This window comes from Entelurus aequoreus, linkage group LG09, assembly GCF_033978785.1.
Source record: "Entelurus aequoreus isolate RoL-2023_Sb linkage group LG09, RoL_Eaeq_v1.1, whole genome shotgun sequence".
In the NCBI taxonomy this organism is placed as follows: domain Eukaryota; kingdom Metazoa; phylum Chordata; class Actinopteri; order Syngnathiformes; family Syngnathidae; genus Entelurus; species Entelurus aequoreus.
In genome coordinates this window covers 54652873-54675877 of record NC_084739.1, presented here as the reverse complement: position 1 = coordinate 54675877, position 23005 = coordinate 54652873, and the positions used below count along the sequence as shown (strand labels likewise).

At 38.8% G+C, this 23005-nt stretch overlaps 1 protein-coding gene across 1 annotated transcript in view; it reads right to left on the bottom strand.

Moving 5' to 3' along the window:
* Window positions 1–23005, bottom strand: part of col13a1 (collagen, type XIII, alpha 1) — a 125789-nt gene that overhangs the window by 35329 nt on the left and 67455 nt on the right. The window contains exons 22-32 of the mRNA XM_062058944.1: window positions 22042–22128; window positions 14438–14494; window positions 14320–14343; window positions 14196–14249; window positions 10109–10153; window positions 9894–10028; window positions 9112–9183; window positions 7270–7311; window positions 7130–7171; window positions 2609–2635; window positions 2413–2499 (exon numbers count right to left, since the gene is read on the bottom strand). Coding sequence (XP_061914928.1) covers window positions 2413–2499; window positions 2609–2635; window positions 7130–7171; window positions 7270–7311; window positions 9112–9183; window positions 9894–10028; window positions 10109–10153; window positions 14196–14249; window positions 14320–14343; window positions 14438–14494; window positions 22042–22128 — 672 coding nt within the window. The remainder of the gene's footprint in view (window positions 1–2412; window positions 2500–2608; window positions 2636–7129; window positions 7172–7269; window positions 7312–9111; window positions 9184–9893; window positions 10029–10108; window positions 10154–14195; window positions 14250–14319; window positions 14344–14437; window positions 14495–22041; window positions 22129–23005) is intronic.

Sequence of the window (23005 nt, the reverse complement as noted above, 5' to 3'; positions counted from 1 at the left end):
TGTAAAGCGCTTTGAGTCACTAGAGAAAAAGCGCTATATAAATATAATTAACTTCACAAATTCACTTCACAAATGAAAAATGACTCATAATCCTTGCGAAGAAAAAGGGGTTGACCCAAGCGTCTTTTCGTGTCGTTCTCTCCATTACCGGGTCTAAATTGGCTGTGAAAGTGTACCAACCTGTCAAAATACGTCCTCATCCTTCTACTTTCCAGGTGAGAGGCATTATTTATGATCTGAAATAAAGTTTGACGAGCAAGGAAACGAGGGAGTAACTGATCAGTCTATCGTGTTAATATTACATTGCATTGTATGCATGTTCGAAATAAACTGATACTGAACTGAACTGAATATTGACACCCAAACTTGTGATCACGGCGCTGCTATAAATAGTTTGTCTGTGTGAGCGCTCATAATAACAATATCGCTAATACTTGGTTAGTATTCAAGTCACGAAATGTAAATGTGTATTTATGGCGCTTATTGGATGTTTTTTTATAGGGTTTTATGGGCGAAATAGAGGACCTTCCATTGGCTCTGCTGTAAACTGACTTTTATTTAAAATTATTAACGAGTTAAAGTGCATTAAAAAGAAAAAAGTCGTGTCTTTCATAATGATAGTAAACGATAGGCAAAATTCCCAAAAAAGTGCAGGTCCCCTTTGAGCCTACTTCCTGTTCCTGTCTGCAGTACTGAGCCTTCTGGGTATTGTATTAAAAATGTACTTCCTATTGAACATGTATTTATGAACTTATTTTACCTTTATTTGAAGTGTAAAACATACACAGAAAATGTCAGCAACTTATGAACAACAGGGCAGACGGCGGGCAAAGAAACCTTTGATTGTGTTTCTTTCTATAATTATATTTGATTATGAGTACAATAATTTGACAATGAGCTTTCAGTATGTGCTTCTGCCATCGAGTGTCTACTTTTACATATGTGTGTTATAACAGGAGTAAAACATCTATACAGTATTTGTTTGCCCATTTTTGTTGAGACCCGGTGCTTTTTGAGGTTAAAGTTACAAGGAACACAAACTATTGAGGACAAATTCCTAAAGTCAAAGCTGGTATAGAAACAATTTGCCTCAAAACATCAGTTTCTGAAAAAGTTGCAGAAAAATCGGGCATTTTAGGTCGCAACAATCACAAGAAGAGCCAGCGAAATCCTGAAAGGACTGATTGTTCCTGTGTTCCAGCCAGGAGTAAATGCAAGAGGAGGGTGGATTAATCCATAATTTGGTAATCTCGAATGATACTAAAGTGATTAGATTGTTATTTTGACTGGAACAAAATATTTTTTGGGCTGTTTTGCAGGGCAGCTGTGACTATACATTTAGCTTACCACCATTCACGAGTGAATGTGGAGTGAATGAATGGTGGGTTCTCACTGTTAAGTGCTTTGAGTCTCTACAAAAGAGCTATTGAAATCTGATCCATCATTATTACTACAGGTGTTTCTCGTTTAACAGTGTTTTGTGTGACAAAGTTTCATGGTTACGTCCCGCTACCATATATAATTAATATGGTACAAAAAGTAGAGATGTCCGATAATATCGGACTGCCGATATTATCGGCCGATAAATGCTTCAAAATTAACCAATTAACCTTAAAGGCACTGCCTTTGCGTGCCGGCCCAATCACATACTATCTACGGCTTTTGGCCGTATAAACAACTTTAACACTGTTACAAATATGCACCACACTGTGAACCCACACCAAACAAGAATGACAAACACATTTCGAGAGAACATCCGCACCGTAACACAACATAAACACAACAGAACGAATACCCAGAACCCCTTGCAGCACTAATTCTTCCGGGACGCTACAATATACACCCCCCTCTACTCCCCCGCGCCCCCACAACCCCGCCCACCTCAACCTCCTCATGCTCTCTCAGGGAGAGCATGTCCCAAATTCCAAGCTGCTGTTTTGAGGCATGCTAAAAAAAATAATGCACTTTGTGACTTCAATAATTAATATGGCAGTGCCATGTTGGCATTTTTTTTACATAACTTGAGTTGATTTATTTTGGAAAACCTTGTTACATTGTTTAATGCATTCAGCGGGGCATCACAAAAAAATTAGGCACAATAATGTGTTAATTCCACAACTGTATATATCGGTATCGGTTGATATCGGAATCGGTAATTAAGAGTTGGACAATATCGGAATATCGGATATCGGCAAAAAAGCCATTATCGGTCATCTCTAACAAAAAGAGAACGATAATTAGTTACGTAGAATAATTAGGGGCAAGCCCCAAAATAAGAGTTTGAAATATTCTGAGGGCAACTGAGAAATATTGTCCATTTATATCAAGTGATGACATCAATGCCGTTTAAATAGAGGTTGTTAACAAACTAAAATGTTGCCAAAAAGACGTGTCAAACTTCTTTGCACTTACAGGCAGTCCAAGATGGCCTCTGTCTCCTTTGTCACCCTTCTGACCTGTGGCTCCCTTTTCTCCCCTAAAGCCGATGCCTGGCTCTCCCTGAGAGACAGACATTGTTTAATGTGTAGCCATTTAAAACACAAGGAAATAGGTTCTCTATATTATTATAGGCATTTATGTATAAGATTAAATGTATAGGATACTTCACCTTTGGCCCTGAATGTCCCTGTGATCCCTAAAAAAATCAAGTAAATAATTACAAAAGTACAAATATTAACCAATCAAAGCAATACAGGTCATTTGGTTACTGATAATAGGGGAAGGGGAAGTAAACACTGCCACAGTGTGGACAACTAATGGAAAAAACAAGTAATTACTGCCCTTGATGATTCCTGATACATTCATCAAAAACTTAGAATAATACATTTAATATTTACATTCTAACTAGGGTTGCAAAATTCTGGGAATATTCAAAGTTGGAAACTTTCAATGGGAATTAACGGGAACATATGGGAATTAATGGGACATTAATGGGAATAAACATTGAATGCAACATGCTAGATTTTGCAGCATGATTATTAGCTAAAACAACCTTATTTTTTGCAAATTCAGTTAAATTTCAACCCTGCACAGTGCATTCCTCCATCACATGTGCAGAGCATTCTTCCATCACATGCACAGATAATTCCCAGCATGCTACACACTACAGCAGGGCTATTGAGGCCACACTAGTATTTGAGCCCAAGGACTTCATCCAGTCAGGTAAGTTTTGATGATATTACTGGGGTAAATATATTTGATCTATGGTATTTAAGTTTAATAGAGGTGTAATTGCTTGTTACTGTATGACTGTAGACTACTCCAGCAGACTTCCACTCAAGCCAGCTAGTAACTGTAGGCCTAGGCTACTCTAGGCTGACCATATTCTGAAATCCCAAAAAGAGGACAGATAAATGCGTGCCAAGGCCGGGACTAGGTGAAAATTTGCCAATGATACTCGAACTTGCTTCATAAGTAATATATTTATTTAAATAAAGCATTTTTTTCTCCTATGTTGACAGTCGTGTTGGCGCTAGGAATTTTCAAAATGGGGTCCCAGGGACCCCATCAAATCATACAAATGGGGTCCCACAGTAAATTTTTGGGGTACCACTTTTTTGTAAGCGTTTTGAAAACAAATGACAAATGTATGCATTATTCTGTTATATCTCACATTCTATGTTGTGTTTTGGAAAAAGGTTGTCATAAACGAGCTCTCGCCCTGCACAGCTGTTTTGTGCTTTGTATTGTCGATATGGGCTTGTAGATCTTTATTTGCCACAGATATACACGTTCCTGCTTTGCACACAGTGCATTCTGCTTCCCATGTGTCACGGCCAGGACCAAAACACAAATACTTTTTCCGCAAATCATCCGTGAAGTTGCATTTACTTTTCGGCATTTCTTGTTTTCATGTCTGTCTCCACTCACTAGCTCTCTCGCTCTGTGTCTCTGCCCCTCCCTCACGAATGTTTCTGCGTGCGCACCTTCACAGCTTGTTTTGTTTAACCCCTTCTTAACTTAACCCTAGAGTCTAGGGTCGGCAACCTTTATCACTCAAAGAGCCATTTTGACGAGTTTCATAAATGAAAGAAAACAATGGGAGCCTCAAGACTCTTTTGAAATTTAAAATTAAATTACACTGTATACAAAGCTTTTTATTGCTTTGTGCTATGTTTAAACCAGGGGTCTCAGACACGCGCCCCGGCCCGCACTTTAATATGACAGTTTGAAGTTAGTGCGGCCCGCGAGATTTTCATGAATGGCGTTCAACAGCGTCATAGTTGCCAATCCTCCCACTTTTCCCGGGAGACACCCAAAATTTGGGCGTGATGGCACTGCCTTTAGCGCCCTCTACAGCCTGCTTAAACAGCGTACCTGCTCGGCCACATGTTGAATGCATCTTCAGCTTGAACACGAATACGACAGCAAAGCTTACTTGGTCAGCAGCCACACAGCTTACACTGACGGTTGCCGTATAAAAAACAACTTTAACACTGTTACGTTACAAATATGCGCGACACTGTGAACCCACATCAAAAAAGAATGACAAATCCATTTCTGGAGAACCTCCGCACCGTAACACAACATAAACACAACACAACAAATACCCAGAATCCCATGCAGCCCTAACTCTCCCAGTCTACACGCCCCGCTAGCACCAAACCCCCCCACACATCACCCCCCCTCCCTCCGTGCGTCGGTTGAGGTTAGAGAGTTAGGGCTGCATGGGATTCTGGGTATTTGTTGTGTTGTGTTTATGTTGTGTTACGGTGCGGATGTTCTCCAGAAATGTGTTTGTCATTCTTTTTTGGTGTGGGTTCACAGTGTGGCGCACATTTGTAACGTAACAGTGTTAAAGTTGTTTTATTCGGCAACCGTCAGTGTAAGCTGTGTGGCTGTCGACCAAGTATGCCTTGCTGTCTCCCACGTGTGCATGTTAAAGCTTCATACAACATGAGGCCGGGCTGGCATGCTGTTTGTGCAAGTAACAGAGGATAACATATGCAGTGCCATCACGGCATGCCCTTTATTTAGTTGTTAGGGGTTGCCGATCCCTGCCCAAGACGTACATTGAAAATTCACGCAACCCTAACTCAAAATGCCGGACAATTGAGGCATTTAAGAAACCCCGCCCGGACACCCCGGACACGCCCTCAAAAGAGGACATGTCTGGGGAAAAGAGGACGTATGGTCAGCCTAGGCTACTCCAGCAGACTTCCACTGAAGCTAGCTAGCTGTTCCTGTACTTGTTAAATGATTTTGGGGCCAATATCTCTGGCTAGCTATGTTTATGTACCACCACACTCTCATGATGAACCGAAAATATTTCTCCGTTAGCTCTTATGCTAATTTTCTCTATGTTAAATCCCATTCATTTATGCTAACAACGTTAGCGATCCGATGTACCTTTTTTGTGATTTGTAAAGTTCAACTGACAAATACTAAATCAAAACGTGTAGTTTCTTCTGCCTTCTGTTCTGCTAGCCATTCTGTTGTCATACAAGAATGTAGGTTATAGTTTGATTTAGCATGCTGATTGAGTGTTCATTTATTCATCTAGTCTATTTCTATTCACTTGTCCATCAGTAAAATATTTTTAAAGACTACTCCAATTGTTTATCTGACTATTTATATCTGTGTGTGGCATTGCATTAGTGTTTTACAAGAATAAATGAAAAAACAGAGGCTTGAGAAGCTTAACTAAATGCTTTCATTTTACATTTTGAATTTGACTTTTTTGGGGGGGGCATCATTTATTTTATTCAATCAACATTGATGTTTTTTGATGTTTAATGAAGTTCTGCTAACAAAAATAAATTTGTATTACAGAAGTTTGCATGCATGTCTGCTTATTATGACCACAAAATGTTTATATTTATGTCTGTATTTGATGGTTAGTATAAATTACCCCAATTACCCCATTTCCTGTTAATTTCCATTAATTCCCATTAATTCCCCATTATTTCCCATATATTCCCATTAATTCCCATGGACGGTGTGCAACTTTGAATAATCAAAAAATGGTCAATATTTCCAAACTTCCCGAGCTTAACTTCCCGTGGTAAATTTCCGGAAAGTTTCTGGGAATTTACTGGAAACTTTCCACCCCTAATTCTAACAAATAATAGCTCAATATACGTTTTTACAGTAAAAAATGAAAGTAAACAGTATTTGATGCTACACTCACTGTATACATTTTATCAAATTGAAAAACTTAAGTGCACACATCAGAGGTTTTACAAGCCAAGCAAGGTGAAATATAAAGTTTAACACAAAAGTAACCCTGGACATCATCCATTCTCTACCGCTAGTTACTCTCGGGGTCGCTGGGGGGCTGGAGCCTATTCTCAATATTTATTAATGATATGGCACTAAATTCTGCCTTATTTATCAGCAGCTCTTGCAAAAAGTATACTTTATTTTTTAGCAAGGACTATGTTAGAGGTGTCGAGATTCAACTTTTTTTTACAGTACTGAGATTAGAGCCTAAAAACTTGGGCGATACTGATATTGATTGGATATGAAATCAGCTGGTATCATATATACAGTCGCGATCAAAAGTTTACATACACTTGTAAAGAACATGATGTCATGGCTGTCTTGAGTTTTCAATACTTTTCTACAACTGTTATTTTTTTGTGATAGTGATTGGAGCATATACTTGTTTTTCACAAAAAACATTCATGAAGTTTGGTTCTTTTATGAATTTATTATGGGTCTACTGAAAATGTGACCAAACCTGCTGGGTCAAAAGTATACATACAGCAATATTAATATTTGGTTACATGTCCCTTGGCAAGTTTCACTGCAATAAGGCGCTTTTGGTAGCCATCCACAAGCTTCTGGCAAGCTTCTGGTTGAATTTTTGACCACTCCTCTTGACAAAATTGATGCAGTTCAGCTAAATTTGTTGGTTTTCTGACACAGACTTGTTTCTTCAGTATTGTCCACACGTTTAAGTCAGGACTTTGGGAAGGCCATTCTAAAACCTTAATTCTGGCCTGGGAATTTTCCGTGAGTTATTGTTGCCATTTACCGTTGACTTTTATTTTCCATGGACTTTTGTATAGGTCTTCAAAGTATTTATAAGTTATTGTAGAACTTGGATTTTTGTTCTGACATGAAATTAGATGTTGGTCTCAAAAATCACCATGTTGAAAAGGGATCAATAGAACTTTTGACTTACTGCTGGGCCAACTGGTCCTGGGGGACCTGGAGGACCATGAAGCTAAAAAAACAAACACAAGTTTGAGGTAATGATCAATGACATTGTTTTCTCTAGAAAGTAAAATTGACAGAAAAATACACTGCTCAGATAACACGTACCATCTCTGACCTTCCTCCTTCTCCGGGTTCACCCTTCATACCCTGGTAAAGGAAGGGAAGAGAGACACATTTAGTACCCCCAGGGTTTCACTTGTTTTTTTGTGATTGTGGCGGCCTAAAATACCAAATAACATTGAATCAACTAGTGATTTTATTAGTTTTTTTAAATGTTCCTTTTAGCCTTAACAACAAAAGCACAAGATTGCAAAAAATTGGAAAACAAATACTATGATGTTTTACTCGTTGTATACCGCACAGACTTAAAAGTAGACTCTTTGTGACAGTAAAAGCACATACTTAGGGCTCATTGCTAAATTACTGCACTGTCCTAATTAACTATAACCAATGACAGTAATAATTAATTATTATTACAAAAAAATTGGAACCAAAGTCTTTCTTGTTGTCCGCTGTCTGTTCTGTCGTCCACAAGTTGCAGACATTATCAGTGTATGTTTTACACTTGAAGTGTTCGTCCATCTTAAACATTCATTTATGTTCCAAAAAATGTACCCCAGTACATAATGGCCCCGTTTACACTGCAAACTAAATCTGATTTTTTGCCCTTAAGTGATCTGAATTTTTTTGCCAGTCTAAAACACTCCAAAGTGCTTCATAGCTGTTATTTTGGCATTAGATTCAGGCCACATCTCGAGGTAGCCCTGAATCCGATTGGAATCTGATCTTTTCAAATGTGATTCCAGTCTAAGTGCAATGCGACCTGAATGTGAGCTGAATGTGATTTTTTTCGCCAGCTTTGGGCGAGCTACGTCAAGACGTAGTCGTCAGCAGAAATGGATATTTCATCATAACATCCGGTTTGTCAATAGTGCGCAAATAATAGACTATATCTAATATATGAATATATATTTTCATTCCAAAGAAATTGCGATTGTTCAGAGACTGGGATTGACACTGTGGCGCATTTGCTTACATGTAAGTTTAAAAATAAATCTCCCGTAGATCCACGCTGATGTCTGTGTCTTCTCTAATTACCAGCCATTAAAACATTACAACAATCCCAAATATATTACACTATATACATCCATCCATACATTATATTACTTTTATTTACTTTCACGTAAAAAACACTATTTTTCAAGGTGTTGTAACTTTTATTTTATTTTGTAGTAGTAGCCACTTCCTCCCAGTCAACTTCCTTTGTTTTCACTTTATCGAAGTGTGCATGCAAGTGCCACATTGGGGCCACATCGGGGGCCTGTGCGCGATTACACTGGAGTCTGATAAAAATCAAATTTTACTTGCAGGGTAAACAGTCAGTTGGAAAAAATCTGATCTAAAAAAAAAATCGGATTTGGGCCACTTTGGCCTGCAGTGTAAACCTAGTCTAAGAGTATTTTTGAACTGTTGAGAGCGGTCTATAGAGTTAATTTTTGTTGCAAGACGATGAGAGACTAGCATCAACTTCAACATTTCTAACATGCAAATGCTACCTCTTTGCTAGGTCAGCATTGCAAATGAGAATCTGTTTTGTTCACCCTGATACACAAACATAAGTTTTGATTAGACAGTTGATGTGCGTGTTTGAGCGCACAAATTCTATTTGTGAAAATTTAGCTGATTGGCCAAAATATGTGGGTAAGCTGCGGGCATCGGACAATGTTGCATGGTCGTGTATAATTCGCATGTATGGTTAAATTTGCGTGGTTGCGACATCGCACATTCCTAAAAGGAACTGACAAATATCCAAAAAGATGAAATATACAACAAACAAATCAAGCAAGTAGATTGTACATGGGCCAGCACACTTTGTCACAAGCATCAAAATAATACAAAATAAAAATACATCCAGAAAAATGCAGCCTGAGGGGCACCATTGCATACCATTGTGCCAGGTAATCCAATAGGGCCAAGGGACCCTGTAGCCCCCTTTTCACCAGTAGGGCCATCTAAACCCTACAGAACAAGGAAGGGGAGATACAGTATTTAAAAGGATAAATGTTGAGATTCAGGTACTAAAGAGTTGATCTTTGGTAGGGAAGAGAATTTTGCCACAATATTTTAGTCTATCTAAAGTGAAAAAAAACGTACAGTATATGATACTGATATTTTGAGTTTATTAAAGGACATCAAAATACCTAAGGTAGATTCACAGAAGTATTCTCAATAGATTTATTTACTAGTGTAATTTTTCTTATGGACGCAATGCTGCCCACAAACAAGCAAACTAATATCCATTGCAAAACACATGGTTTACAGTACAGTAACAACAAAAACAACAAAATGCAAAACATAAAACTGATCAGGTTTTGTGTAAGCAGCTAAAACATTTTTTTTTTAAAAGATAAGTTATTCACCAATAAAATTCTCAGATAAAAAAAAAATCAACATTTTTAAATGTTGAATGAGAGTAAATAAATGCAGGATTTATTAATTACCGTAGGGGTATCTCGCTTCCAATGCGACACTGATATTGGCGTCTTGAGTATTGGCCGATAATGATATTTGATACAATATCAGTATGAACCATACATACTTTTGTTGTTTTGTAGTGTGGAAGGCTCAAAGAATGGTAAGTAGAACGGATTAACTTGTAATTTCTCCTCGCAAGACACATATTGAACACATTTGCATTGGATAGTTTGGAGTCAAAAATAGTCACTCACCGGTGATCCAGAGGGACCCATGTCTCCCTTGTCTCCCCTGGGTCCTGGGAACCCCATGACACCACCCTCTCCTCTGGGACCTTCAGGACCAGATAGGCCTGGAGGACCAGGTTCCCCAGGCTTTCCCCTCGGCCCCTGAAGAGGACAGGATATCGAATATCAGATCTTGATTATGATTCTTCTTTTACAAATAATCTGTAAGCCGAGAAACTTACTTTTTCCCCATCAAGGCCTGAAGGACCTGGAAGGCCAACTTCACCCTGACAAAACATCAAAAGTAGATTATTAACTATTGTTTGCAAATATATCAACTAAAATTAAGTTATTGTTATTTGTTTGAGGCTGAAAGACATCCATGCTTGGTTGGTTTTACTTTCTGAATGTAACGGTTTTAGCTAGTGTGTCTGTATGATAGTACGTGTGAAAACCTCACTGCATGACCCTTGCTTTGGCTAGTGATCTTGACTCTCAATCAGTGTACTTAGGGGCTAGACAATTTTTAGAGATTGGTGTTGTGATTCAGACTGAAAGTAAGATTTAGGGTAAAAGTGTTATGAATGCCAGCCAGTGTGGCTGTGCGATAGTACTTGTGTAAGCCTCACTACCTGACAACATGTTGATAGCATTGACTTTTGACTGCTCTTAACTCTCTAAATTCACTGACACATACTGTAAGTAAAGTACTCAGGAACATTTGGGTTTGCAGTGCTGAACATGTCTGATTGCACTACTTTTTATTTCACCTTAAAGAGTCAGAGTTTCCGTACTTACTTCTGTTCTTGTTGAACATGTTTTTAATATGTTTCTGACGTCCTCCCAAACCTGTTATTCACAAACTTCTTTTAAGTGAACGACGAAAACTGATTCTTCATTGCGAGCCGCTGTTTGTTTGCTCGCAATTTTAAAAAGCAAATCACCAACACTACTATCGTATGCCACCACCTGACTGGACTGGAGTCACACCTACTGAAAAACTACACAAATTGATTTGAAGGAAATGTAGCAACATTTGTTGAATAGCCCAATTTAGGTGAACACACCCCAGGTAGGGTAAAATAATTTTGTATTCACATTTATATATTGTGATCATTTTAATGATAGTTGTATTTATATATTTTATGCACAGATGTATTATTTGTAAAGGCTATATATATATATATATATATATATATATATATATATATATATATATATATATATATATATATATATATATATATATATATATATATATATATATATATATATATATATATATATATATATATATATATATATATATATATATATATATATATATACTGTATTATTAAAATGCAGTTGTGTGGAATATTTTACATTAAAGTTGATTTTCATGGAAGTTATGTGTCGCAGGTGTAGTTTTTATTGTGCCACAAAGTTTTTTAGGTGAGAGAACATTCAAAATGCTTTTATTTTGAAAGCGCAACACAGTGCCATCTGACTTTCTTCATCATCTCTGAGTGTGGGGGCGGGAGAGAGAGAGAGAGAGAGAAAGACAGAGTAGGTAGAGAGGATGACACTAGCAAGCAGACAGTCTTTTGAGTATGTTTCCATGAATATTGCTCGTTTATAACGTCTCGCCGTTTGTTTGTATCCATATTTAGAAACCATGTCTTCTGAGTTAAGCCATCTTAATTCTGGCATGGTCACTTGTCCATGATTTAATTGCTAACTTTTTCAGTATTCCCAGGTAATGTAAATACTAGCTAACATGTTTTGACATCACCTTCCAGATAGCAAAATGCAACCACTAAAAAAAAGAATGAAACAGCAGCAGGACGTACCTCTCTTATTTTAAAAAGAGTAATGTCAGTGTGAGTAATGGTTATGCTGCATGACAAAGACAACACCTAATTATATTCGACTATTCATGAACATGTATAAAATTATATCCAGACAAAGCAGATGGTAATCATCCTTTCGCCTCCGAGAAAGTAATCGCTTTTCTCCGCCGAGCTCTACAGGAGGCTCTGAATCCTTACCATCACCCATGACTGACAGCGCCAAGTCGACCTCAGAAGACAGCAGCCAACATTGCAAACACTTTACTCCGTTACATGTAATCTTAACATCAGTCAACCAAACAGGCGTTTCTGTCGGAACCGACTGTCACCTGGGAGGGCCGGATTGAACTCGCTGAATGTGCAGCAATGCCTGGGAAGAGCCAATTAAAGTCAGGTGTCAAGGCTTTGCGGGAATCTTATCACAGCATAAACTGAAGCTCCTTTATCGGACTGCAGACCAGGAGAGCCACCAAGAACATCCAGAAAATGCCTGGTGGCGTCTGTGGATCCATAAGGAAGAGCAATGTTCCACTAAATTAAAAAAAGCTCCAAACCCCGATAAAAAATGCTCCTGTGCTGTAGACATGTTAGAGTGGGCAAATCAAGCCCTCTTTTTTACTACATGCCGTGCTGTGAGTATGGATGATGTTTGATAAGAAATTATCGAGTTCGAGCCTGTTATCGAATCCTCTTATCGAACCGATTCCTTATCGATTCTCTTATCGAGTCCAGATAGGTTGTTGTATATGGAAAAAAACACACAATATTTGGTTTAACAAATCACTTCACATTCTCTACTGCTCACTAGTGTTACATATCTGGGTTATTGTGCAGAAATATGGGAAACAACTACAAATGTGCGCTACATTCGTTAACCGTGTCACAAAAAAATGAATTAGACTGATACATAATGTTGGATATAGAGAAGATACAAACACTTTATTTATTGAGTCAAAAATATTAAAGTTCGATGATTTGGTAAAATTGCAAACAGCTAAAATGATGTGGAATTAAATGATGGAATGGATTAAGTAAAGAAGTTAAACATTGTACTGATATGATCCAGTTTAAGAGGTTGTTCAAATGAATAGTGCTTACAAAGTACAAAGAAGAAGAATTATGAGAAATACTTTGAACCTTATTGAAAATAAGATATTCTTCATCTCAGTATATTAATAATGACTGAATTAATTAATTACATATTACAAAACTGTTGTATAAACTAATTCACAGATATTTTATTATAAAAGGTCAGTAAATGATGTATATATTTGTATGAAGTGGGAAAGGGGTAGGATTAAATAAGCTTTACTTCTTCCTACTCCTGTAAAGTGAAATGATATGAAACTGTGATGTATTATGATGTGGTCGGATCATGTTTTGTTTAGTTATGTTCTGTTAGTTTTGGACTTCCTTAGTTGTTTTGTGCACTTCTGGGGTTTGTTTTAGTCACCATGGTTACTTATGATTTTCACCTGCCTTGTACGCGCACCTGTTGCTCATCAGAGACTATTAAGCCTGCCTTTTCCGGTCACTCGTCGTGGCTTCATCGTTTGCATTTGCAACAGTTACGTTGGCATTCTGGTTTTCGAGCTCATGATTCCTGTGCTAAGTTACCTTAGCTTCTAGTATTCCTGAGCTAAGTAAGTTTTTGCTTTAGCTTCTCGTGCGAACGGCACGCTTTCCTTTTGTTTCGTTTCTGTCTGTTGTAATGTGTATGATTTATGAGAAATAAATCATCTCCTACCTGCACGCTTTCGTCCGGAGCCGTCAGTTTTGCGTCCCGGGAATGAACCGCAGCATGCTGCACCCCACCGTGACAAATGACTGAGCTACGTGACGTCATTTCTTGTGATGTCACACGGGGCATTCCTTGTCGGGACAGGATTCGTTCCAAGTGATTCGAATAAAGAACCAATTATTTTTCTTACTATAGTGGTCTCGATAACGGGTACCGGTTCTCAAAAAGGGATTCGAGTCCGAGGATTCGGTTCTTTTCTTATCGAACAACCGGGAAAACCGGTTTCGAGCATCATCCCTAGCTGTGAGCCTGGCGTAAACTTCTTCTGAGCTATATAAACATGGCAGCGATTGTGCAACGAATGTTCTGCAAACATTCCGCAAGCAGGTTAAAAACACCAACAACACATCAAACCTTATCAGCCACCTAAAACGCCAGCATCGTTACTACGGTGTTTGGAAAAAACGTACAAAGGTGCCTGCTACTAAAGAAGCTGCTCAATAGCCAACCAGGATTGGGACACACTTACATTTAAAGCTGTGATACATCATTGGCACAAATTACATTACTTAAAACTAAAACATATAAGAGCGCCACAAGTGGCAGCATGTGTTAACATCAAGAGTTTAGAGGAGAAGATTTAACAAAAAAAAGTACATTTTTGTCACAATTAGGAATTAAAGACAGTTTAACTCCACAATGACCTCCAACTGGAACACACTTGTTATTATTTACTCTTTCTAAAATATAGTTTACCTTTGCCCCGTTGAGCCCAGGTGTCCCTGGAGGTCCAGGTAGTCCAGGTGGGCCCTTAAAGTCAGACATATTACACAGTTTATAGAATCCTACACAGGATGTTTTTGCTGTCACAGTGTCTCACCATCAGTGGTATGTTGCGAATATCCTGTTTGGGAGATATGAATTAGCATATGAAATAAACAACACACAAACAATAAACATACCACAGTCATATATTATTGAAAGAAGGAATACCGTACATTTTCATTATTGTGGATTTCAGCCTTTCCCGGCTCACCAGTTGGACCTGGAGGACCCTATGACAGAACAATTCACATCCATTTCATTATTGACATATTGATCCAAAAGTAGACATTTTGAGTGCTGTCATGGCAACATAGTTTGAAGTCTTTCAGTCTCCACTCACTCTTGTTCTAGCTGGGCCTCCAGGGCCTGCTTCACCCTAATAAGTAAATAAAGATATAATATAATATAATAATAATGGGTTTGATTTACAAACGTATATAGTGCTTTTCTAGACACTCAAAGCGCTTCATAGAGAAGTGAGAACCCATCAATCATTCACACCTGGTGGTGGTAAGCTACTTTCGTAGCCACAGCTGCCCTGGGGTAGACTGACGGAAGCGTGGCTGCCAGTTTGCGCATACGGCCACTCCGACCACCACCAATCATTTATTATTCATTTACCAGTTTGAGCGGCAATGGTGGCAAGGGTGAAGTGTCCTGCCCAAGGACACAACGGCAGCGATTTGGATGGTAAGAGGTGGGGTGCGAACCTGCAACCCTCAGGTTTCTGGCACGGCCGCTCTACCCACTACGCCATGCCGCCCTCTATGTTATAGATTACTTATCCATCCATCCATCCATTTTCTAGAGTCTTCAGTAAGCCTATCTCAGCTGCATTCGGGTGGTAGGCGGGGTACACCCTGGACAAGTCGCCACCTCATCGCAGGGCCAACACAGATAGACAGAAAACATTCACACTCACGTTCACACACTAGGGCCAATTTAGTGTTGCCAATCAACCTATCCCCAGGTGCATGTCTTTGGAGGTGGGAGGAAGCCAGAGTACCCGGAGGGAACCCACGCAGTCACAGGGAGAACATGCAAACTCCACACAGAAAGATCCCGAGCGCAAGATCGAACCCAGGATTACTCAGGACCTTCGTATTGTGAGGCGCATGCACTAACCCCTGTTCCACCGTGCTGCCCCTAGATTACTAATAAGTAGATTACTTATTAATAAATAAAATATCTATTTGCGCTTCTTTTCTTTTCTTTCTATCCCCAAGAGTAACCCCTTACCTGTTCACCTTGAACACCCTTGCCACCCTAAACAAATGTTTCTGTAAGTTTGAGCACTCTGTATTCATTACATACGTTTTTCACTTCAGATACGATAACAATATTGTAGCCTTGAGTATTGGCCGATACCGATAGTGATCCAATACGATATCAGCAGAAATTGTACTTACTTTAATCATTTTGTAGTGTGAAATGTTACAAAGGGTTTGATAAAATTAGTCTAACAGAAAACAATGGTAGGTATAAAAACACTTACCTATTAATTATTAACCGTCTGGAATGGACTTAGGCTGTCTTAAAGTGGAAGTGGAGTGGTACAGTAATTGTTTTGGCAACACCTAGTGGTCACAATAATTCAAGAGCTAAGATCATGACGGAGTAAGTTGAATGATGCGGGCACGTTTGTTACTGGATACTTTCTATTACGCTTCTGCCTTAGAGACTTAGGGACTGATTTACTCAGATCCAAATACCACGCGTTAGACAGCGTGTGCAAAAAACTAAATAGTGTGTACAATGAGTGGGCGTGTTGCGTGTGATCTACTAACACTGCATGTGCAATTGAAAAGTGGTGCAGACTGCCTTATTTAAATGAAGATTTTACGTGCATACAGGGTTTTTACCACAACTTGATCATTTTTTGCACATTCACGTTATCATGCACCTACATCTGTGCAATGTGCTGAACCAGCAGCACATATCTATAATCTTTGTCTGAATTGCAATCTAGACAACAGAAACATGTACACTGACACTTAATTCTGTGTGCAACGCTGTGGATCGCATCACCAGCACATATGTGCATCTGGAATGAACACAAGAAAATGCTAAATGAAAGATGTCTTTTCATGGAGGAGATATATTATAGTAATATATTTCCTAAATAAATTTTAAAAACGAAAAAATAAAAAAAACTAATACAATTAAAAAAAAAAAAATACTGTTAGACACCAAAACGCATTAATTGAATTCCTTTTAATCAGCCCCTAAAGTCATCCAGCAGATATAGAATTATCAAAGGAAATTGCTGAAGAGACGAGATGTCTAATATATTTTAGTTCTGTCGGTCCAAACACACACGTAGGCCTGAGGATTCTCGTCTGTCCGTCATCTGTCTGTGCAACAGGAGCACTGATCCTGCAGCCGTGTGCGTCTGTGTCAGATAGCACGACTTTCTGACACGTGCTAATAAAACGCTAAATAGTGCTCCAAAAATAGTGATGAGTGTTGATAAATCACTTTGCGTGTGCTAAATAATTATATTTGCATCTTCTCCTCCCAGTATTGTGGCAGTTTTGATTATTATTATGTATATTGCATAATAATAAAGACAGAGACGCAAAATGAATTGCAAGCCTTATTCTTCTCACTTAACAGACGCAATCCACTATGCACACGTTTGGTAGATCAGCTTCGCATGTGCTATCAGTTTGCACATGATTTAGTACACACAAACCTGTAGTAAATCAGGCCTTTTGTAAGTATAAGTGATATGTGTTTAAATATGCAAAGCTGGACCGCCAATTAACATCTAAATCCACATCTAAACACACAAGGTTGGTCTTTTCTTGAATTTTAGTCAAGTCACTTACAAAAGATAAACATGGTAGGCTACTAGGAGCTATCAGCTACACAGGAGCTAAGCACACAATAGCACACAAGCTAGATATACAAGTGACCTTAATTGAAGAATATTGCAGTCTAAAACAGCACATTTGTCAATATAGACACGTACCAAATAGTTATAGACAACGTTCCCTCTAAGGCCTGTGCAATTGCGCACTGCTCAAGCGTCCTCTGCGCACGGCAAATCTATGTCACGCACAAAATCAAATAAAAAAATAAGCGCATAACAATTTTCGACACACGGACACGACAGAGAAAACAGTTTACGTCATTATTGTTCAAATACTGTAACGTCTGTCGAGACGCTTTGAGGACATGAATTCCATCCATCACTTTACTGAGCAAAACTCTTTATTGTCGGCCATAAACACATCACCAAAACATTAGTAAAAAAAATGACATCTAGCAAAAGTGGTCATTTTCTGCAGTACAAACCAAACCAAAAGCAACTTTGTTATATCAACAGCAGCCGCTCGCTCTTTCTCACTTGCGCCAACACATGCACATATGGCACTTAGCCAGTGATGCGTTTACAGCCACACAAAAAGTCGGACAACTCCAACACCACACATAAAGTGTCATTCCAGGTCGTTACACTATCCATCCATCCATCCATTTTCTACCGCTTATTCCCTTCGGGGTCGCGGGGGGCGCTGGAGCCTATCTCAGCTGCAATCGGGCGGAAGGCGGGGTACACCCTGGACAAGTCGCTACCTCATCGCAGTGTCGTTACACTATGATTTACCAATCAAATGTGTGATTATTCTAGTGTAATTTATTAGGAATCTTAATTTATAAATATTAATCATGAAATGCTGTTAGTATATTAAATAAATACTAATACAAATATATTTTTTACAAACAGGAAGTTGCAGGAATGTACACATGATCCCTTGCTTACATCTCATTGTGCAACATGTGAATGTTTTAATGGGAACTAAATGCAATGTCTAAAAGTGGTACAAATTATTTCCAAAGCAGGACCTCCACCCAGACAAACAATACAAGTACACAGTTCATGAAAAACAATATTTTTTGTTATTGTCATTGGAAGTGGGCCTAAACACTTATATTAGAAATGGAAATGACTGCTGTCATTTGATTATAATAATAAGAGAATGTTGTCTGTCTATCTGTGTTGGCCCTGCGATGAGGTGGCGACTTGTCCAGGGTGTACCACGCCTTCCGCCCGAATGCAGCTGAGATAGGCTCCAGTGACCCCGAAAGGGACAAGCGGTAGAAAATGGATGGATGGATGGAGATTGAACTTGTTATTTAGTCAGGTTTGGGACAGGTGTGCTGCTGGTGTAGCCACAGTGTGCACGTCTGATGTTGCTCACATGTGCTCCACTGAATGCTCAGGGAGCTTTTGCGTTTTCTCACACACATGAAAAATTAGAGGGAACATTGGTTATAGATGCATATTACTTACAAATACAATGTCTCCAAGGCAGAAGCTTTTAGATTTAAGAAAGTATTCAATAACAAACGTGTCCACATCATTCAACCTTATGAACATAACCAAGTCGGTATTGGGGCGGCATGGCTTGGTTGGTAGAATGGCTGTTCCAGCAACTGGGGGTTCCAGGTTCGATCCCCGCTTCCGCCATCCTAGCCACTGCTGTTGTGTCCTTGGGCAAGACACTTTACCCACCTGCTCCCAGTGCCACCCACACTGGTTTAAATGGAGCTTAAATATGTAGATAATGGGTTTCACTATGTAAAGCGCTTTGAGTCTCTAGAGAAAAACCGCTATATAAAAATAAATCACTTCCATTCACTTCATTAAGTGTTTTTCATACTTACCCTTGTTGTCAGTTGGACTAATTTCACTTGATCAAAAATTTTCTAACACTCTACACTACCAAATATTAAAAGTATGTATGATTTTTGCTGATATCATATTCGATTAAAATCTGTATTGACCAATACTTAAGGCCCCAATATGGGTGTAGTATTGGAAGTGAAAAAGTTGTACCGGGAGAAGTCTATTTAGTAAATTATTTCAATACAATACAAGAAAAGACCAACCTTGCATGTTTATTGGAGGACATTTAGTTTCAGGACTGCTTCTATAGGAGCTCTTATATCAGGGATTTTCCATGCAAATTGATATACCGTATTTTTCGGATTATAAATCACAGTTTTTTTCATAGTTTGGCCGTGGGTGCGACATATACTCCGGAGCGACTTATGTGTGAAATTATTAACACATTACCGTAAAATATCAAATAATATTATTAATTTAATTCACGGAAGAGACGAAGCAAATGGCAGCAATCGTCACACACATGTCAACCAATAAGAATTTGGCGGGGGAGGGTCATGGCAGAAGTGCATTGTGGGTCATGGGATGCTAACTGCTATATGCTATATGGTACTGCTGTAGCTATTAAAATGGATCATTTAAAAAAAAACTGAGAAGGGCTGAACAAAAATGGCACCGAAAAGGAAATCATATACTGCAGATTACAAGCTGGATGTAGTATATGCAGCAGAAAACGGCGACCGAGCAGCAGAAAGAAAGGACGCGAGCGGCGCATACCAGCAGCGACAATGAGGAAGAAGATTTCATGGGATTTGGCGATCAGGAGTGACAGATTGTTTGGTAAACGTATAGCATGTTCTACGTGTTATAGTTATTTGAATGACTCTTTCCATAATATGTTACGTTACCAGGCACGTTCTCAGTTGGTTATTTATGCGTCATATAACGTACACTTATTCAGCCTGTTGTTCACTATTCTTTATTTATTTTAAATTGCCTTTCAAATGTCTATTCTTGATGTTGGATTGTATCAAATACATTTCCCCCAAAAATGCGACTTATACTCGAGTATGTTTTTTACCTTCTTTATTATGCATTTTCGGCCGGTGCGGCGTATACTCCGGAGCTATTTATAATCCGAAAAATACGGTAATCCCATACTTCTTTTTTTTTGTTTTTGCTCATATCGGACTGATATCAATATCGTATCGGGACACCCATATCTACTATGTAATTAGTTTACAACCAATTAATTGTTTCATTCAATTATTCTGAATGCATAAAGTACATGAATATGATTGCCACTATAGAGGTTTACATATCAAAGCTCAAAAACATTTTAAGGCAAAACAGAAGGTGTTCATCCTTTCAGAGCTTTAAGAGGATATGCAAATGTATTTTGTGTACTAATAAAGGTAAGACCACAAATGGTTTTCAGTTTTATTATTAAAAAATAAATAAATGAGTGAGACTAAAAAGTAATTGAAAACATTTTCACCTGAAAGTAATTATTTTCCTTTTTTTCTTGTTATCTTGAATTAACATTGATTAACACTTGTGATGTCAAACAATTATTTTTTAAGTCAGATTAAGCACACTTCCAAATGTTGATTAATTCGGATTAATCGCAAAGGTGAGAAAAGTGTGTTATCTTTGGTACTATTGTTAACAATATTTTGTGGGTGTACTCTTTCAGCGTTGTATGTCATCCACTATTTGTTGTTTATGTACAGTACTAGTAGTGTTTCGCTAGCAACAGCTTCAAAAATGTGTTTTGCTTTTAGATTTATTGCCAAACTTGTTGTGTTTTGAAAACAGAAGAATTAATTGCCGCATTAATGTTTCATCTTGTGAGTAAAAATTCGGGTAACAAGACTTCCCACCGCTAGCTGGCGTAGCGAGTGTCACAGTGAACCTCATTAGATCCGACCAAAATATTAGATTTTACTCACTAGCATTTGATTATAGCTAGAAATTTGACATAAATTTGTTTTTCCAAGCACATGAACCATACTGAAGCAGAAAGAGTTGATAGTATCAAATAATATCTAATGGTGCACATTTATCCATGAAAAGATAGAAAAGATGCTGATGGTGTTTGATGGAGAATCAGCTGGCAGGAGATACCGTAGAAGCTAAATGCTGTTCAGTACTATTACATTACTTTATAAAACTACTGTAGTTGTTAGTACTACATTCTATTTTATTGTATTGTTTTTCATACAGTATTAATTATCGTAAAGATAGTTTTTCTTTTTAAAAGGCATGTTGGATATCAAAATGTTGCTTTTTTTGGAGGGCCAAACTCAGATTAAATAATTTTTATTATTTCATTGGGGCAACACTGTTTTCGCCATACGAGTTTTTCAAAGTACAAGCCGCGTCACAGAACAAATTACAATTACCAATTACTACTGTACTTTGAAGTGAAATACAGTAGTAATTGGATGCATTGACCTGATCTTTAAGGTCCACAGCTATGGTCAAAATGAGCTGTGTGATTAATCTGCTTTTATACATGACTAATGCGATCAATTTTGCTGATTAATTGCATGCATGAACAAAGTAGGCGTGTCAAACGTACGTACACAGTGGCCTCTATCATCGATTTTAACCAAAAGTATAGTTGATAATGATAATTGTAGGCAACGCCGAGGCTCACTAGTTTTCCTTATTTGGAGACGCCTGCCATGCGGGCTGAATGTTTGTGATTGTTAATTTTCATATGGTCCAACGGGCCTGATGAAATACCTCCCCGGGCTAAGAGTTTGACACCTGTGCCTTAACACGTTAACTGTGACAGCCCTAATTAGAGCACAGACATTTTTAAGTTAAGTGACTTCATTGCAAATTACTCGCCAGTAGTGATTGGCAAATGATGCCCCAGTAAGTGAATGGCACACTCAATAGCTGTATTGACACTAAACCAATAGTGTGTTGGTGTTTCATAACAGTCATTTGCCATCTGCTGAATTAAAAATATAATTAAATTTGACCTGCAAATAAAATGAACATTTATCAAATGTAATAGTATTGACACAGTATTACTCCTTGTGTTTCTTAATGCATCGATACTGCAGTACCATTTGACCCATCACTGTAATACAGTATCTATACTACCTTGTTTACAGTACAGTACATTACCTTAGGGCCCATTTGGCCTGGTAGTCCTGGTAATCCTGGTTCTCCTTTAATTCCAAGTGCTGAAATACTCGACTCTCCCTTATCTCCCTGTGAAAAAAAACAATTTCTTGATTGAGACAACTTCCACCACTTCAAAACTGGCAACATTTGCAAATGTGTGTGATCCATGAACGGACCAATAAGTGTCCTGCTTTAATGAGAATGGGTGTTTCAATTGAGGGCCGACCCTCCCTATATGCAGATCATCGGCTGTGCGTTGGGTCCCGCGATCTGTGGGGTGCCCTATTTTACATGAATAAGTGCATGTACAATATTAATTAATGAATGACTAGGCTCTTCATATGAAATTTTACCACAAACATAATCTTAGCTCCGTCCTTCTCTGTCACTGATAAAAATATAATGGTAACATTCCCAAATGTTTTTTCACCATACTACCGTGCTTGGCACGCAGTGTAAGTGCTGGTCAAGACCATGACTGCTGGTCAAGACCATGACTGCTGGTCAAGACCATGACTGCTGGCAAAGACCAGCTCGAAGACCTCTATGAAGAACACAAACAAAGGACCCAGATATCCCTTGCCCGGACGCGGGTCACCGGGGCCCCCCGCTGGAGCTAGGCCCGGAGGTGGGGCACGATGGCGAGCGCCTGGTGGCCGGGCCTGTCCCCATGGGGCCCGGCCGGGCTCAGCTCGAAGAGGCAACATGGGTCCCCCCTCCAATGAGCTCACCACCCATAGCAGGGGCCATAGAGTTTGGGTGCAGTGTGAGCTGGGCAGAAGCCGAAGGCAGGGCACTTGGCGGTCCGATCCTCGGCTACATAAGCCAACTCTTGGGACGTGGAACGTCACCTCGCTGGGGGGAAAAGAGCCTGAGCTGGTGCGTGAGGTGGAGAAGTTCCGGCTAGATATAGTCTGACTCACTTCGACGCACAGCAAGGGCTCTGGAACCAGTTCTCCTGAGA